Raw genomic sequence first — 15,575 nt, forward strand, 5'->3', positions numbered from 1 at the left:
ATATCACCACATGCACTGCTGGATTATTTCATTCTGTACATATGAAGTCAGTTACTGTGCTCATGTTCGGCAGATCATCGGCCATTTCAGTGGTGAAGATCTTGAGGATTCTGCGTGTGCTTCGTCCTCTGAGAGCCATCAACAGAGCCAAAGGACTCAAAGTCAGGCACTGCTATCTCTGTTTGACACAGCTACATGTATAATGTGAAGCTCACCAGATACAAAAGATTGTGAAGATCTGTGTAAAGATGCTACAGGATTGGTTATATTTAGAAACAAGGTGCAGAGAAGACACAAAAGTGGCAGCTGTGAGAGTATACATCCTTTATTTAAACATAAACTCTGAGTTTATTTGGACATTGTAGATGGCTGAAGGTGATATAATGTAACAGATAACAAAGACAATTTGACGTTGACTGGAAAAAGGGTAACACTTCATTTTGATAGTCCACGTTTGACATTCTACTAACTAAAAGTACATTTGTAACTACATGCCAACTAGCCATCAGCTTAATATCTGCTAACTCTTTATTTTGATGATTAATCTACTCATTGGGGCCCATTCAATCAGATTTTATTTGGATGTTTGTATGTAACATTCTGGACTGTGAGTAGGCGTCATGTAATAATTTTTGTATGCATTATTTCAAAATGCTTTGATATTTATGGAAGCCTGTTTCTGCCACAGAATAAAAAATAAAACAAGGTAATTGCCACTTTTTATCTCACAGCTCTGACTTCATATCTTCTGAGTTTCCATAGATAACTCAACAACTGCAGTGTGAAATATTTGCAAAACAATATCACTACTTTTTGTAGTGAGGAGGAAGTGATTGAGTTTGGACAATTCCTGTATATTTGAATGCAATGAATGTCACGACTACTTTACAATGAGATTAAAACTGTAGAATTCCAATTCTAATTGTAGAAAGCACAAATGAACAAACCCGTTTTCTTTTCGTTTCTCTCTCTCTGCCAATGCAGCATGTGGTTCAGTGTGTGTTTGTGGCCATCCGGACGATTGGGAACATCATGATTGTCACCACACTTCTTCAGTTCATGTTTTCCTGTATCGGTGTGCAGCTGTTTAAGGTGCTCCAGCAAAGCAAGATTTCACTTTAACAAATGCTATTAAAAACCGTTTCATTGTTACGTGATGAAAATGTGTTGTCCTCAGGGGAAGTTCTACCGCTGTTCTGATGACGCAAAGACCAGTCCTGAGGACTGCAAGTGAGTGAATGAAGTGTTTTACAGTGAATACACAGTTTCTGCATGTGTGTTACACCATCTTCTTGTCTTTCTAGAGGGACGTATATCGTGTACAGTATTGGTGAGACGGCACTGCCACAAATGCGTGAGAGGATCTGGTACAACAGCGACTTTAACTTTGATAATGTGCTGATGGCAATGATGGCTCTCTTCACCGTCTCAACATTTGAGGGTTGGCCAGCGTAAGACCATAGAACACACACACACACACACACGTTTGCTTTTGTGTAAAGTGTGTTCATCCAATAGGCGTAATGGTTTTTATACTGCTCATTCCTACTAGTTCAGCTAACTGCATTTAATATACAACTAAAGTATAATAATTCATTTAATTGCAGTTAACATTCAATTAAGCATCTAAAGTCATTGAATTCAGCTAACCCTTAAGCAGATATTTTTAAATTAAAATACTGTATTTTTGTAATATGTTTTTTTTTTATTTTTATAATGCTTAAGTGTACTTTTTCACAAGGGTCTGCAAGGATGTGACTATAAAACACTATAGTATGATTATAGCAGCTGCCTGCATTTTTTAAATAAAGTACACATCTGCATTTTACTGATGTATATGTGATGGTAAATGGTTGCAAGAGTTGTACTGTAATTATTTTAATATCACACTATGAATCAGAGGTTCTCAACTGGTGGGTAAATTAAAATAATAAAATGCAACTAGGTGACTGTGTACAGTTACAGCGGGGAAAATATTTATTTGATCCCCTGCTGATTTTGTAAGTTTCCCCACTTACAAGGAAACAAAGGTTCTGTCATTTTTATGGTATGATTATTTTAATGAAATCCTAATGTAACAATACCAACCAAAAAATCCAGATAATCCAGAAAAAAACATATTATTTGAGTGAAATAGTATTTGATCCTCCAGCAAAACATGACTTAGTGTTTGGTGTAGAAAGATGTTTTTTGTAGTTGGTCACCAGGTTTACACACATCTCAGGATTTTGAGATGTGTGCAAGTGGACAGACTTGCAAAATTAGCAGGGGATCAAATAAATATTTTCCCCACTGTGTGGCTAAATGAATAGACTTAGTTACTTCCCAAACATTTAGTTTGAATCCACTGGTCCATTTAGTGTGTTTTGTCTCCTGCAGCCTGCTGTACAAGGCCATCGACTCAAACAAGGAAAACATGGGTCCCATTTACAACTACCGTGTGGAGATCTCCATCTTCTTCATCATCTACATCATCGTCATCGCCTTCTTCATGATGAACATTTTTGTGGGTTTTGTCATTGTCACGTTTCAGGAGCAGGGCGAGAAAGAGTACAAGAACTGTGAACTGGACAAGAACCAGGTCTGCAAGCTCATACAGATGTTATTGTGATCCTGCTAGGATATGAATTAAAGATGGCGGTGTGAGTTTTCTTGTGTGTTTTGACAGCGGCAGTGTGTGGAGTACGCTCTGAAAGCCCGTCCGCTGAGGAGATACATCCCTAAAAACCCATACCAGTATAAGTTCTGGTATGTGGTGAATTCCACGGGCTTTGAGTATGTCATGTTTGTGCTCATCGTTCTCAACACACTGTGTCTGGCCATTCAGGTGAGCAGACACATCTAAACATCAGCACTTTCACACAAACACAACAGGAATAGGAAACAGATGGGCACAACCTAACACTTTTTGACTTTCTCAGTTTCCATAAATCCACATGTGAAAACATGCCCCATAGGATTGGTATGTTGTAATATAACTATATTACAGGTTAAAATGTTATCTGATCTAATGAGAAAAATATACAAGACAAACTAAAATGTTTGATCAGTAAAATACAATTATGGACTTTTTCAAAAAAAAAAAAAAAAAAAAAAAAAAAAATAGAATAGCAATAGAATAGAATAGAATAGTTTAATAATAATGTTTCCCATCTGTGCAACTGGAATTTTAAACTGGTTAGTGTCTTCTGCTAGTTTTTATCTAAACTGATAAATAACAGATTGGAGATTAAAATAATAACAGAATTGTCTAATTGAAATGAATACTTCAGACTGCGATGAAAATTAACTTCAACCAGAAATTTACCTTTTCTATGGTTAAATAATTGTTCAGCAATATCTTCAAAAGATTTTTTGAATTTTGGCAAACTTTTTTCTCTATATATTGGCAACCAGTAAATTCTGTACATTTTGTTATGCATGTGTGCAAATATTTAAGCCATGAGTCACAGCTAACCCCGTGTTCACTATCACCTTTTGCAAAAAACTCAATCCAAACAATAAAGACACATCACTCCTGGTTTGATAGTCCAACTATTAACTTTCATGTATACTTTTCACTTGAATATGAGAATTAATAAATATGAGTACAATAATCAAGTACAGGAAGGAAAATCTTTCACGACAGACCTACTGTGAGTTCAATAGAAACTACAACTATAGAAAACATTATTTCTACAGAAATATTATTTAAGCAGTACTGTTACCCTTAAGGTGTGCGCTCTACAGGTTGAACACCCCAGCTCTATTCAAACATATGCAATAAATCCAGCACAAGTTATGATTCCTAGAGTAGTACAATGTTGCTTCTTTGACATTTAAAGCTGCGGTAGGTAACTTTTGACGCTCTAGCGGTTAATAAACAGAACTGCTTGCGTCTTGCGGAAGAACATCGTAGCCGGAACTACTTCTCTCTGTTTATGTCTATGAAGAATCACAAAGGTACTGGGTTACTCCGCCGCGGTACCCCCGAAGCAATCTAAAATAGTCCGAATATAAACACTTATTATAGGTGCACCCTAGTGATTCAGGACAAGCTAAAAACACGGTTTGGAAAATGGATTCATGGTGTACTCGCTTATTATATACATTTTTCTACATTTTGAACACAAACAAAGTTACGGACCGCAGCTCTGATTGGTTGTTTCTTACCGGGAGCGATGTATTTCTGAAAATGGCAATAGGACACTGGGAGGAGCCAGAGGAGCTTGATTTTTTCACAGATTATCTGTCTCATATTCTACTTTCAGGACATAATGACAGGTTTAACAAATATGTAAAAAAATATATTTTTACAAAAGTTCCCTACTGCAGTTTTAGGGAATAATTGTATATTTTCTGTTTGGATTTCTGTCAACCATTTTGAACCAATTATAAGACATGATCTCTCTGAATGAGTTTTAAGGACTGTAATTCAACATAAAAAACGACATTCTTGTTTTTATTTTATCTTTATCGTATATAGCATCACGGCCAGTCACGTCTTTTCAATTATGGGATGGACATTTTGAACATGGTGTTCACGGGTGTCTTTGCAGTCGAAATGATTCTCAAACTGGTTGCCTTCAAACCAAAGGTTCGTCTTTCTTCTGTCTGGCTATACTGTATACTGTAGTGATGTGAGAGTGCTTGTGCCCCGTCCTGTGATGTTTAACCCTTCTGCTCTCCTGTGCTCCCCTCGCTGGTGTCTGTCTGATTAGGGTTATTGTGTGGACCCCTGGAATGGGTTTGATGCTGTGGTGGTGATTGGCAGCGTAGTAGACATCATTCTGAGTCAGGTAGACCCCCGACTTTCCTCTCGTCTGTCTGACCCTCACTCTTCATCTTTTCCTCACCTCTGCTAGTTGGCTCTGTCTGGTTTAGTGTTTCTCGTCCTTTAGCGTGCTGTGTTTATGAATGTATCTGACACTCTTACTTCAGGGGGGAATATGCTTTTAGCAAGTCTTGTTTATATCCAGAGAAAACCATAGTTGTATAATTTGAACGACAGCAAAATGCTGAAACGTGTTAGATGATATCATATGTGATTATATAGATGATGCAGGTAAAATAAGTATTGAACACGTCACCATTTTTCTCAGTAAATATATTTCTAAAGGTGCTTTTGACCAAATGTTCACCAGATGTTGGTAACAGCCCAAGTAATCCATACGTACAAAGAAAACTAATCAAACAAGTTCAGAAATTAAGTTATGTGGAATAAAATGAAATGTGTCATGGACATGTTATTATGAGTATCATCATATATAAACATGCCTGTTATAAATAAATACCCAGACTGCCTAGCTGTTGTTATTGTAGGATGTGTCTCAATCTGCTCCCTAGTTATAGTGCACTTGTTAGGTAGTTGGCCATCAGGAATGTCCCACTGTCAAAAATAACACAATGCCCCTCAAAAAACAGCAATATTTTTCTCACTTTGATCACTTGTAGGAAATTGTCATGCCCAATCTCAGCTTGATAGAAAGATAGAGACTTGATGGAGACTTTTATAACAGCTGCTGTACAACAAAGATACATGACAATCAAAACAAGTCCAAACGTTAGTGGTTTACGACCCTTTGTAGGGTCAGAATGAGTGAATGATATGCAGAGTAATGTAATGGGGAAATAGAGGCTCTTTCTGTGTGAGGCTGCAGCATCGTAACTCTGATTTCTTCTGTCTTTTTCTTTGTCAATTCATCTCTTTCTTCCACTCCTTCTCTCCTCTCTCATCTCTCTGTTTCGCTGGGTGTCCACAGCACTATTTTGCCGATGCATGGAACACGTTTGATGCCTTAATTGTTGTTGGTAGCATCGTTGACATTGCAATCACGGAGATCAATGTAAGTAAAAGTATGATCCAAGCCCAGCATCTCTCTCTGTCTGTTTTTTTTTTTAATATATATTAAAGTTGAAGCTTATGCGGGTCATTTTAAGGAAAGGTACAATTTTTTTTTCACAATCTTATTGCTGATACAAACAGGAGCAACGTTACTAAATACAGTGTATGTTCTTCAGCTAAATTTCAGCCAGCTTCCAGATTTAATAGGTTTAATAAATAATCTCATTCTCACTATGTGCAGTTATTGAAATTAACCACATTTATTATTTTATATATATAATAAAGTATGTATACTAAATATACACTGAAGTGAGTGTATTATGTATACAGCATGTTGACTTTAGTATACATTGCTATAAAGACTAGATTGTGAGTTTTAATATGAGCTCTTTGATTTGTTGAAGCAAACAGAAGCTGCTGTATTTGCAGTATAGACAGGGGTAAGATGTCCGGTGTGTTGTCTTGAAAAGATGCTCTTTGTTATGAATATGGACCTTTAAGCATTTGTTGTTGGGAATGTGAAGCCTGCAGTGCATGCACAAACTCTGCATGACAATGACCAGGGAATGATGCAAAGGTTAAAACACTCAAATGCACGGTCTGTTCACACACTCGTCACACACAATCCACACACACTGTGCGATCTGTGACAGAGACACACTGAAGTAGAGAGTGGAAACACATTGCATCTCATTAACATGGACTGTGTCTGAATGCTGTCTGGTGTTTTTCTCAGAACACTGAAGGCAGTGCAAGAATTTCCATCACATTCTTTCGTCTGTTTCGTGTGATGCGCTTAGTGAAGTTGTTGAGCAGAGGAGAGGGCATTCGCACGCTCCTGTGGACCTTCATCAAATCATTTCAGGTACGCTCGTTTCATAAAGCAACTTATACATGACTGTCTGGAATCCTTTATTGTGATTGGTCAGTTTTGGCATTAAGTGCCCAAACTCAACACTCATTAGGGATTAAGTCCCATCTGGCAACGAGTCGCATCACTCAACACTCAAGTTCATTTGTGCCACCTTATGTCTCAAATCATCATCTCATCATCTCAAAATCATTAACTTTTGACTCTGGTTAAAATGCTTAGCACAAATCCTGAAGCTTAAGTGTCTTAATTTAAAGCAAGAAGTTGGAAAAATCTTTTAAAAGAAACAAAAACTGGTAGCACAAATAAGAATATAATATAAGTACATGTTAAATTGCATAGAGTTTTGACTGACAGCTAAAGGTTTGGGATATAGTTCACCAATGAACTATAGCAGCGTTCATTGGTGAATAATCACCCACTTAGAGAGGCAGAGGCTGTGTTACTGGCAAACCAAGCAACCAAACACAGTTGAGTTTGTTCTGCACAGGCGTCTAAACCATTTTATGTTTGTGTGGAAAGACCCTACCATTTTTTTAAAGACCAATGATATTGAACCCACTTACATTTACTGTCTCTAATCTAATTCAGTGCAAGGTCTGTTCACTTTTCAGAGTTCACTTCAATCAAATCCATTCCACTTGAGGAATGCCCTAATAAATTAAACATTTTGTGTTTTAACTACAGCCTTGACCTCAACCCTGCGGTTTCCTCAAATCCATTTCACTCGGCTCATTCAGAATCCATAGAAATTAAACTCATTTTCGTTCCTCATTTTCTCTACTCACACCAGCTGCACTCCTGTGACACAGTGAGATCAACATCTTAGCATCAACAAAACAAGAAGCATCTTAGCATATCTGTGGCCTGTTGCGTGAAGATATCTGAACAAACTGAGTTTCAGAGCAGGTTTAGAGCTGACCAAACCAAACAAATCCAGCCGGGTTTAGATCAGGTTCACCGGGCTCACAAAGCTTGATATAAACTTTCTCTGTCAACTCAGAGTTGAACCAGACTTATACACATGTACAAGGCAGGAATAAACAATGCTGTTCTAGCAAATGTTTGAGAAGGCAGCAGAAAGAAAATATCTGAGTACGCTAGTAAATCAACTGAATTTAATCATTTATGTAGTTTCATGAAGTACTCAAAGAAAACATAAGATTTAAAAGCTTTTTTTATTATTATATGCATATTTATATAGAGATTTTGAGATCTTTTGATAACTACTGCTACTCACAGATCAGGCAAACCACTGTACTTTATTTACACACGCCACTGCTCCACTGATCATGAGCTGGTTACTCCACTGCACACCTCAGATCACTTCCTCCTCACTCTTAAAGAGAGAGTTCACCCAAGAATGAACATTTTATGTTTATCAGCGTACCCCCAGGGCATCCAAGATGTAGGTGACTTTGTTTCTTCAGTAGACAAACCAAGATTTTTAGCTCAGACCATTGCAGTCTATCAGTCTTATAATATAAGTGGATGGGAATCATGGCTAAAACATACAATAATAATAATAAAACAAAACATACACAAACAAAACCAAACTAAACCCTGTGGCTTGTGACGACACATTGATGTGTCTTTACACATCAATGTGTAAAGATTATTGGAATTATTGTTTAGGACCATCACCTTCAACTCAACCTGGCTAAGACAGAACAGCTGGTGGTTTCAACAAACATATCACTTATCAACATTTCACCTCCATTTAGGCTCATCAACCATAACTCTCTCAAAAACAGCTAAGAACCTTGGAGTTGTGATTGAGGATCAGCTGAATTTCTCAGACCACATTAAAAAAACTGCTCAGTCCTGAAGATTTGCTTAATATAAATTTAGGAAGTTCAGGTCCTTTCTTTCGGATCATGCTGCACAACTCCTTGTTCAAGCTCTTGTTCTGTCCAGGTTGGACTTATGCAATGCTCTCTTGGCAGGTCTTCCAGCCACTTCTATCAAAATTCTACAATGAATGCAGAATGACTCTGCAAGATTAATCTTTAATGAGTCGAAAAGAACGTTATGTCACACCTCTATTCATCAATTTGCACTGGCTACACAAGTAGCTGCTTGCATTAAATTCAAAGCATTAATGTTTGCTTACAAAACCACCACTAGCTCTGCACCGCTTGACCTAAATTGATTACTTCAGAGTTATGTGCCTCTAGAAGCCTGCGTTCTGCAAGTGAACGGAGTATTATTGTGCAATCTCAAAGAGGCACAAAATCGCTTTCACTGACTTTTTCATAACTGTTGTTATGACCTCCCCAACTCAAATCCAAGCAGCTGAGTCCTTAGCCATCTTCAAGAAACTCAAGAATCTATTTATAAAAATAAAAAAACTAGCTTTTAATTTTTTCAAATTTAAGCAACTGTAAACTACATGCCCTTACACATCTATCATACACATCTCTGTATGTAATGCAGAGAAGGACCTGCTGAAGGCCACCATTGTGTAAATACCTTATGTACCTTATATATGTACTGTTAGGCTAACCGAGACTTGTAATTTGCACTTCTGTATTGCTCCTCTTTTGTTAACTTTGACTGCTTTTATTGTCCTCATTAGTAAGTTGCTTTAGATAAAAGCTTCTGCTTAAATGTAAATGTACTGTATATGTATATATTTAAATTAATTTAAATGCAAAGTTTAATGTTAGCTGCCAGTTTATATACTGCTTATATATTATATTATATACAGTTTATATATTAATATAATAGATAATTAGTAGCTAAAGATGGGACATTTTGCCTCAATGTAAATGGGTTTATTGCATCAGATGACATCAAAAACAAAATTAGCACAACACAATGGAAACAAAACCCAAAACAATGAAATTAGCAAAACACAATGGAAACAAGCCACAACACAACAAGATTAGCACAACACAATGAAAACAAGCTACAACACAAAATTAGCAAAAGCAATAAACACAAGCTGCAAGATTATGAAACAAGCCTAAACACAACGGAAACAAGCTGCAACTCAAAGAAATTAGCACAAAATAACAAAAACAAGCCACAGAACAAAGAAAGTAGCACAACACAACGGAAACAAGCCACAACACAAAGAAATGAGTGCACCACAATAGTAAAAAACCACCCTGTTTGAATAAATCAGTATATGCTGGTTAGGTGTGGCAGCACGGCAGCTCATTTGAGCTGGTTTATGTTGGTCCATGAGCTGGTTATAAGCTGGTTATGTCTGTGACTAGCTGTTAGTTAACCAGTACATACAGTATAAAGGAGTAACTTGGAATGCAGATTAATAAAATACAAAATTGCAATTAGTAGTTTTGTAAATGTAATGTTTGACTTCATTTATTTGTAAGGGTTTATTTATTGATATCGTATCGAGGTATGCAAAAATATATTTTGACAGGCAAGCATGACAGCCTATCGTATTGTTCGGACTGAACATTTTGATTGGAAAAACATTTTATGGTCCTATGCCTTCCACAGATTATATAAATACATATAAATAAATTTAAACCACTTAACTTAGTGATTGCTATCGGGATGTGAAGAGATTTTAAAATCAGCATAACTAAATAAAATGTTTGAACCAAATCACCTACCCTGCCTTTAATAATGAAGATGGGTTTCCTCCTCTGTGTCTCTCAGGCTCTTCCATATGTGGCTCTGCTGATTGCCATGCTATTCTTCATCTATGGTGTCATTGGAATGCAGGTAAATCATATGCTTGTGTAATGTAATAAACCTGTTGTCAATTATTATGGTAATGTGATGTTTTATTATTTTAGGTGTTCGGGAAGATTGCCATGGTGGATGGAACCAGTATTAATCGTAACAATAATTTCCAGACCTTTCCTCAAGCTGTGCTCCTGCTATTCAGGTGTGTTCATGAGAATATTGTGTTTGTGAACATTGATGAATTTCAGTTTAGTGAAGTGAGTTTTACTGGAATGGCAAAAGCTGCATGTTATCATATTCATATTCATTTTATCAAAGCAGTGTAAATTAAGTGAAATACCATCCAATAATACTACTATAAATAGAGTGTGTTTACCAATTAGTATTAACTAGTAAAAAACGTGAAGGTGAATCAATATTTTCAGTAAGCTGAGCTAGCACCATTTATGCATTTATGTATTAAAAATATAAAATTTAGTCAGAAACCAACTAGTAATTCTTTGCTTAATAACTAAGTTTTGTCAGGCTGTGCATCTCATCAATCTGAATACCTAATATACAAAATGTTAAATTGCATATCTGTTTGGTGGCTGTCCGTGATTAACCATACTATTTAGGACAAATTCATAATAAATTCACAAAATGAATTTGCCAATAATTGCAATAATATGCAAAAGTACTGGACAGTCTTTCATTAATTTTTCTCGTACTGTATGTCAGATGTGCGACGGGTGAGGCATGGCAGCAGATCATGTTGGCATGTTTGCCGGGCAAACAGTGTGACTCTGAGTCCGACTATAACCCTGGAGAGGAGAAAACCTGTGGCAGCAACTTTGCTATCCTCTACTTCATCAGCTTCTACATGCTCTGTGCTTTTCTGGTACTTCAAAACATTTCAAAAAGCATATATAAAGATCATCCATCTATTCCTACGACATCTTGTTCTTTTCTCTTCAACATTGCTCTGTTTTCCAACTCTGTAATAATTGTTTTTTTTGTTTTTTTTAATCTGACATAAATGATATTGCTCAGTTTTATTATTGCTCTTTTTCTCCAGATCATTAATCTGTTTGTCGCTGTCATCATGGACAACTTTGACTACCTGACGCGTGATTGGTCAATTCTTGGACCTCATCACTTAGATGAATTTAAGAGGATCTGGTCGGAATATGATCCTGAGGCCAAGTATATATCCAAAAGATGCAGTACTTCTAGATCACCCTGTGTGTGTTTTGTTTGACAGTGAGTATTGTGTGTGTATCAGGGGCCGTATAAAACACTTAGATGTGGTGACATTACTGCGCAGGATTCAACCACCTCTGGGCTTTGGCAAGCTGTGTCCTCATAGAGTGGCTTGCAAGGTATGAAGCACATAAAGCACATGCAAATAGACATATGCAGAATGTGCAGAGACATACATTTTCCTTTTTAAAATACTAAACAAAATTCTCTCTAGGATTTTTTGCGATTGCAAAATGTAATGCTAAATTAAGTGAATACATTTTTTTCACACTTGCAGCTTGCATTTTTTGTCTCATTTCCACAATTTTTTTGCAAGAAAAACATTCCTTTTGGTTGGTCACTTCAACGTTGTGTCGAAGTTACGACAAAAGGGGTTTGTATGGAGATCCCAGACAGCTCTGACATTACTTAAAAAAAGGTCAATGAAATTCAGTCCCTTCAGAAAAACGCAGATTTTTTTGTGTGATTGTTGCGGACAAAAATCCTTGATTTTGCGGCACATTTTCTTTAAAAAATTGCATGCAATTTAATGCGAAGAAATAGCGTGAACTTGCAAAAACCGTGGTTTGATGAAAAAGTGATTCCCCCAACACCTTTTTCTCACTAGGCTACTACATTAATGTAAGGAGTAATTTCTTATTTCTTCCTATGATAAGCGAGCATACTAAATCACAGAATATTTAAGTTGCAATCTCTTACTGCAACGTAAATTATTTTACATACTACTAATATAATTACAACTGTAAGTTTTTGGTACTGTTCTGTAAGAAAAAAAGTGCAATATTACAACTGTAAAGTTGCATCAACATCTGAATGAAACTACAACAGTGTTAGTAGCCTAGTGAGAAGGGGGTGTTGGGGGAATCACCTTTTTTTCTCTGTTTCATCAAACCGCAGTTTTCGCAAGTTCTTGCAGTACAATTTGGCTCCACTGTCAAGTAACAAATCGGGAAACTGCTTCATGCATTTTTTTGCGCTTATTTTTGTTGGCAAATAAGAATGATTTGCGTGCTTCAAGTTTCACCGCGGGGTTTGCAGATGATGTTCACGTCACGTAATTTCGTCACTTAATAAGGTTCCCATGGCAATAGGGGGAAAATGGCGCTTTACTTGTGTGAAGTAAACACAACATTTTTCAACTTTCTGCAATATATATGTGAGTTTTTTGCAACGAAAATACAGGGATTATGAAATCAATCAATCAATCAATCACCTTTATTTATATAGTGCTTTAAACAAAATACATTGCACCAAAGCACTGAACAACATTCATTTGGAAAACAGTGTCTCAATAATGCAAAATGATAGTTAAAGGCAGTTCATCATTGAATTCATTGATGTCATCTCTGTTCAGTTGAAATAGTGTCTGTTTTAATTTGCAATCAAGTCAACGATATCGCTGTAGATGAAGTGACCCCAACTAAGCAAGCCAGAGGCGACAGCGGCAAGGAACCGAAACTCCATCGGTGACAGAATGGAGAAAAAAACCTTGGGAGAAACCAGGCTCAGTTGGGGGGCCAGTTCTCCTCTGACCAGACGAAACCAGTAGTTCAATTCCAGGCTGCAGCAAAGTCAGATTGTGCAGAAGAATCATCTGTTTCCTGTGGTCTTGTCCTGGTGCTCCTCTGAGACAAGGTCTTTACAGGGGATCTGTATCTGGGGCTCTAGTTGTCCTGGTCTCCACTGTCTTTCAGGGATGTAGTGGTCCTTTCTAGGTGCTGATCCACCATCTGGTCTGGATACGTACTGGATCCGGGTGACTGCAGTGACCCTCTGATCTGGACACAGACTGGATCTGGTGGCCACGTGACCTCGGAACAAGAGAGAAACAGACAAATATTAGCGTAGATGCCATTCTTCTAATGATGTAGAAAGTACGGTGTTATGTGAAGTGTTTCCGGTTCCGGTTTACCTAATTAATGCAGCCTAAAAATCCTTTAACGGATTTGGATATTAAAAGCATATTAGTATGTTATGTGTATGCCAGGTTAAAGAGATGGGTCTTTAATCTAGATTTAAACTGCAAGAGTGTGTCTGCCTCCCGAACAATGTTAGGTAGGTTATTCCAGAGTTTAGGCGCCAAATAGGAAAAGGATCTGCCGCCCGCAGTTGATTTTGATATTCTAGGTATTATATCAGCTAGCCCCGCATATTTTGCTTTCTGAAATCTGCAATGTATGCGGCAAAAGAGCAGCGTATTTGAAAAAATGCGACCTCGCATAAATATGCGGCCTTTGGCTGATTATGCATTAAATCAGACGATCGCATAATCGCGTTTTTCTGGAGGGACTGGAAATTGGTGAGCAGTGGTAGAAGCACAGGTAGTGGTCTCTCCCTTGGTCATACACAGATAGGTCTGGTGAGTGTGTGCCTGAGTGCTTCAACTGCGATCTTTATGAGAAAAATTCCTCTGAAAGAGCAATTGCCCCAGATATCCTGGCATAAAAATGTTCTTAGGCACTGATGCAGCTGAATCTGCACTTCATTCACATCTACAAAAACTCTGCATTGAATCTATAGTACAGGCAGCAGTCTCTCCCTTGCTCATATACAAATTCTTGACAGTTCAGAAGCAGATGCATACCGCATTGACACAGGCCAGGTTCTATCCTTGGACACCCAGAACAGCAACCTGCATCTCCTCGTCATGGGGTCAGCCTTCTGTCCCTGCACCGGCCCCTCATCAGTCTGCACTGACAGTCAAACCTGAATAACAGCTATCTGGACACATGTAGGTGGCACTGCCAGCTTGCCATTAGCCTACTAAGAATCCTTGGAAGGCTTCAAAGTGATCCTGAGATGAGCAACCCAGGAAGGAGGGCCTTCGTACCCGCAAAGATCCACTTCCGATGGGGGAACAGAAAGTGGATGGCAGACAGCCACCAAATGTACAACAAAAGAGCAGTTTTTCCTTTTTCCCTGGGTTACACTGCCTCCTCAAGATCTGATGCGCCAGGTCTGTTGTGAAGTCAGAAGTTGTGTACGTCGGTGGCTTCATCAACAGTCGTGAGGAGTAAGGTGTATCTCGCCCAGCACTTTGCGTCATGATGAACACACAGTATTCCAGCAGGGCATTGTAGTTGCACAGGCAATGTATTTCCACTGAGGCCATTGCTGTGGCGTCTGGACACTTGGATAGCTCTCCCTATCCTGTCTCGCTGGTTGCTCAGACCCATTTGACTCAGCTACGCAATTCATTTTGCCAAGCAACTACCAAAGTTCAGTGGCTTTTTTCACCTTTGTATTGAGGAGAGAATGCTGCTGTCCTTTGAGAGGAGATTGCTGTCCTTCTAGCAAAGAACGTGATAGAAACTACTCCCCCAGCCGAGATGAAGAAAGGGTTTTGCAGCCCTTCAGTTTGCCTTCAAAGGGCAGGTTTACCAGAACAATGTCCTCCCCTTTTCGGCAGTAGTGCTCTTACAACAGATGTCCAGATGCATTGTTGCTAAAACGGATGCTTCCAACTCAAACTGGGGTGCTGTGTGCAAAGGGCATACAGCTTTGGGTACCTGAATAGGTCCTCGTCTGCACTGGCCTATCAGTTGTTGGAGTTGTTGGCTGTGATTCTGGCCATGAGGAGGTATTGACTGTTGATTTAAGGCAAGCATGTGTTAGTCCAACTGGACAACACAGCGACAGTAGCTTATATCAACCACCAGGTTGGTGTTCGCTCCCATTGCGTCACAGCTCACCCGTCATCTCCTTCTTTGGAGCTCAGGTCTCAGGTCTGGAGCACAGATTCTGTGCAAAGTCAGGGAGATTATGAAACAGGTCCTGATGGTGGCAACATATTGGCAACAAGACCTGGTTCTCGGGGCTCATGCTTATGGTGTCAGCTCCCCCCTGGCTGATTCCCCTGAGGAAGAATCTTCTTTCTTAGGGACAGAGCACAATCTGGCACCCATGCCCAGACCTCTGGAACATCCTTCTCAGGTCCCTGGAAATCAAGAAGAGGAAGTCAAGAGGGCTTTTACC

At 38.4% G+C, this 15,575-nt stretch overlaps 3 protein-coding genes across 12 annotated transcripts in view; 2 read left to right on the plus strand and 1 right to left on the minus strand.

Moving 5' to 3' along the window:
- The window catches only part of LOC127963129 (voltage-dependent L-type calcium channel subunit alpha-1D-like), a 276,125-nt gene that overhangs the window by 240,630 nt on the left and 19,920 nt on the right, over positions 1-15,575 (plus strand). The gene's annotated exons all lie outside the window — the stretch shown is intronic.
- LOC127963140 (NACHT, LRR and PYD domains-containing protein 3) overlaps positions 1-15,575 on the minus strand; it is a 210,736-nt gene that overhangs the window by 100,593 nt on the left and 94,568 nt on the right. The gene's annotated exons all lie outside the window — the stretch shown is intronic.
- Positions 5,748-11,697, plus strand: LOC127963205 (voltage-dependent L-type calcium channel subunit alpha-1D-like). The gene is made up of 7 exons (XM_052562975.1): positions 5,748-5,825; positions 6,229-6,264; positions 6,561-6,689; positions 10,329-10,394; positions 10,469-10,560; positions 11,079-11,238; positions 11,416-11,697. Exons 3-7 carry the CDS (start codon positions 6,615-6,617, stop codon positions 11,596-11,598), a joined length of 576 nt encoding a protein of 191 aa, XP_052418935.1. The 5' UTR covers positions 5,748-5,825; positions 6,229-6,264; positions 6,561-6,614; the 3' UTR covers positions 11,599-11,697.

This window comes from Carassius gibelio, chromosome B8, assembly GCF_023724105.1.
Source record: "Carassius gibelio isolate Cgi1373 ecotype wild population from Czech Republic chromosome B8, carGib1.2-hapl.c, whole genome shotgun sequence".
Classification (NCBI taxonomy): domain Eukaryota; kingdom Metazoa; phylum Chordata; class Actinopteri; order Cypriniformes; family Cyprinidae; genus Carassius; species Carassius gibelio.